At 41.7% G+C, this 3,244-nt stretch overlaps 1 protein-coding gene across 1 annotated transcript; it reads left to right on the top strand.

Moving 5' to 3' along the window:
- Positions 1-400: 400 nt before the first annotated feature.
- On the top strand, positions 401-2,382 carry LOC130461748 (uncharacterized). Its single transcript, XM_056829936.1, has 5 exons — positions 401-819; positions 976-1,199; positions 1,460-1,785; positions 1,891-2,052; positions 2,155-2,382. The coding sequence occupies exons 1-5, from the start codon at positions 401-403 to the stop codon at positions 2,380-2,382; spliced, it is 1,359 nt and encodes a 452-aa protein (XP_056685914.1).
- Positions 2,383-3,244: the final 862 nt, after the last annotated feature.

Genomic DNA, 3,244 nt, shown 5'->3' with positions numbered 1-3,244 from the left:
AAAAGGGAGGGAACCTCTTTGGTCAACCCAAAATATTCTTGCTGATGTGAGTAAAGAAGCATGGATTATCATGGGAGATTTTAACTTCATCATGGAGTTAGATGACAGGATTGGATCTGTAGTGAGATTGACTGAGATTCAACCAATGAGAGAATGCATGGATTACTGTCAGTTGAGCACCTTGAAAACTGTAGGAAGACACTTTACATGGACCAATAAGCAAGATGGAAGGGACAGAGTATTTACAAGGATTGATAGGGTGTTATCCAACCACAAATGGGATGACATTTATGAGTCAACTGAAGCAATGTATCTCCCCGAGGGGGATTTTGATCACTGTCCTATGGTTCTGGTTATCCACTCCCAGAATCATTAGAGTAGACCATTTAGGTTTTATAATATGTGGACAACTGCTGATTCTTTCATTCCTCTAGTTACTGAGAACTGGAATAAAAATGTTCATGGATGCCCCATGTTTAGGGTGATCCAAAGACTGAAATGGCTGAAGACTGATCTTAAAGAGTTGAACAAGCAAGGTTACAGTGAGATGGAAGTCACTCAGCATCAAAAACACCAACAACTTTTGGAGGTACAAGGAAGATTGCATGCTAGCCCTGGTGATCCTTTACTAGCCACAGAAAAGAAAAAAGTTGTTGCTGCATACAAAACTGCCTATGCCAACTATATCTCCTTCCTTCAGCAGTCAGCCAAAATGCACTGGTTGCAGAAAGGAGATGAGAATTCTAGAGCTTTTCATCAAAGTGTGAAGCAGAGAAGGAAACAGAACAAGATTTACTCTTTCCAATCTGATAATGGATAGTGGTTAACTGATATGGGTGATATTCAGACCACTTTCCTAAACTTCTACACCTCTCTCTTTGGAAAGAAAATGGAGGCAAGAACACCTGTTAATCCTGTCATTGTAGACCAAGGTCCAAGATTGAATTAAAACCACGGGGAGCTTCTGAATTGCAGCTTCACCCCTGATGACATCAACAAAGTTTTGGAGGATATCCCTAGCAACAAAGCTCCAGGGTTAGATGGTTACAATAATCACTTTTTCAAGATAGCTTGGCCAGTTATCCATGAGGATTTGTGTGCAGCCATTATGGACTTTTTCAATACTGGAAAGATCCTTAAAGAAGTCAATGTCACTTCCATCACTCTTGTTCCTAAAGTAAGTGTTCCAACCTTTGCTGGTGACTTCAGACCCATTGCATGTTGTTCAGTAATTTATAAATGTATTTCAAAGCTTCTGTGTCGCACTAAACTCAGTGCTACCTGATATCATATCACATAACCAAGGTGCTTTCATCTCAGGAAGGTCTATTCTACATAATGTGTTGGTTTGTCGGGATATTGTGAAAATGTACAGAAATAGCCAAAAATCTGCTGGTTGTTTAATGAAACTGGACCTAAAGAAAGCCTATGATACATCTGAACCACCTTTGCTTTGCAGATGACCTACTCATGTTTTGCAAAGGTGATCCTAAGGTGATTCAATTGATGCTAGAAGGGTTTGACACCTTCTCTAAGTCCACTGGTTTAACAGTGAATCCCTCCAAGTCCACTATTTACTACTGTGGTTTGAATGATGCTACTAAGGCTACTATTAGTTCCTTATCTGGTTTCCCTACTGGTTCCCTCCCTTTCAGATATCTAGGGGTTCCAATTAGCCCTTGGAAGCTAAAGGGGAGTGAATGTGACATTATGATAGACAAAATGGTGGCAAGAATAAAAGTGTGGAGTTCAAGGAACCTCTCCTTTGCTGGCAGGGTTCAGTTGGTGAATTCAGTGCTTATGAGCATTTGTGTATACTGGGCTCAAATCTTTATGTTCCCCAAGTCCATTCTGAAAAAGATTAATGCCATTTGTAGAAGCTTCCTGTAGTTTGGGAACTATGAAGATAGCAGGCCTGGTCCTGTGGCCTGGGATAAGCTTTGTCAGTCTAAGAAATGTGGGGGGATAGGCTTCAGAAACATTGTGTTATGGGACCAAGCTGCTATTTGCAAACAAGGTTGGTCTATAGCTCAGAAGAAGGACAATCTTTGGGTGAAATGGATTCATGCCCTTTATGTGAAAGAAGGAGACTGGTCTTAGTTCATTGCTTCCAATTATGCAAGTTGGGCTGTAAGAGTAGTGTGTTTGGTGAAGGACAAGTGTTCTGGAAAGCTGCTCTCTTCCGAATGGTTGACTAAAAGCAGATACTCTATCAAGGAGATGTACTCTAACCTCTGTGATGCCAATCCTAAAGTGCACTGGCACAAACAGTTGTGGAATAGACTCTCTGTGCCTAAACACCGGTTTATCCTGTGGCTCTTCGTGTTGGACAGATTGAAGATAAAGGCTAGACTTTTCACTGTGGGGGTCTGCCTGGTGTAGACACCTAATTTGTGTCTCCCCTTTGGAATGATGACGATACCATTATCCTTGTTAGGTGATTGGAATAACTCCAGGCGGAAATCCCAATTGCTAAGAATGCTTCCAAAGTTCAAGATCCAAAATCCAACCCTCGAGACCGTTCCCCTTTCGGTTCTCGGTAAAAAATACAAATTTTTAAATCCAATTTCAAAATCCAAGTACAAACTCATCTAGTAGACCATCCCATTGGTTTTACTAGGCCTTTTCCACTCAAAATCATATAAGGCAAGTCAAATTCGGGCGCCGACCCACAAAACCGAGCATGCCGGGCCCCGTCCCGTAAAACCGGAATTCAAAAACCCGAGAAAGGATTGTTCTTCGATGCTGAATGATGCCTTAACCTCCAAGCAAATACAAAACGTCAAACCTAGTACTATTCGTACAACAGGTACAACACTACAAGACGAAACAAGGACGATTCCCCGTCCTTGCTTTGGCGGCATTCAAGCCACGTTACTAGCGCCCAGCGCTGGTCCAGCGCCCTGCGCTGACATGTGCCGGTGCCTTGCACCCATTCCTTCTATAAATACCCCTCATTTTTAGCATAATGAGGAGGAGAACAACAATGCAACGTTGTAATTTCGACATTACGCCTTAAAATACAACTCAAAAACTCCTCAAAAATGTTAGGTTATGATACATATGACAATTCATAAATCATGCGGAAAAACCATAAAGCCAGGAAAACATATTATTTACACATAATCATTTAGCATAGTTTAGATGCATACCCTTTGTTGCGTTCCTTCCCTAGCTGCGCCCGAACTGAACAAGAACAAGTCTTTAGGACTCCAAGTGTCGTCCCTCCGTAGATAGTCCACAG

The sequence above is a fragment of the Spinacia oleracea genome, chromosome 5 (genome assembly GCF_020520425.1).
Source record: "Spinacia oleracea cultivar Varoflay chromosome 5, BTI_SOV_V1, whole genome shotgun sequence".
Classification (NCBI taxonomy): domain Eukaryota; kingdom Viridiplantae; phylum Streptophyta; class Magnoliopsida; order Caryophyllales; family Amaranthaceae; genus Spinacia; species Spinacia oleracea.
Note: the sequence above shows the minus strand (reverse complement) of the source record. Positions and strands in the feature narration are given on the sequence as shown.

Excerpts from the sequence above, each read along its gene's own strand:
- LOC130461748 (XM_056829936.1), top strand. The coding sequence starts at position 401 with ATGTGGACAACTGCTGATTCTTTCATTCCTCTAGTTACTGAGAACTGG. Across the intron at positions 1,786-1,890 it reads TTGCTGGCAGGGTTCAGTTG|TTTGGGAACTATGAAGATAG; the intron begins GTGAATTCAGTG and ends AGCTTCCTGTAG. Across the intron at positions 2,053-2,154 it reads AGAAGAAGGACAATCTTTGG|GACAAGTGTTCTGGAAAGCT; the intron begins GTGAAATGGATT and ends TGTTTGGTGAAG.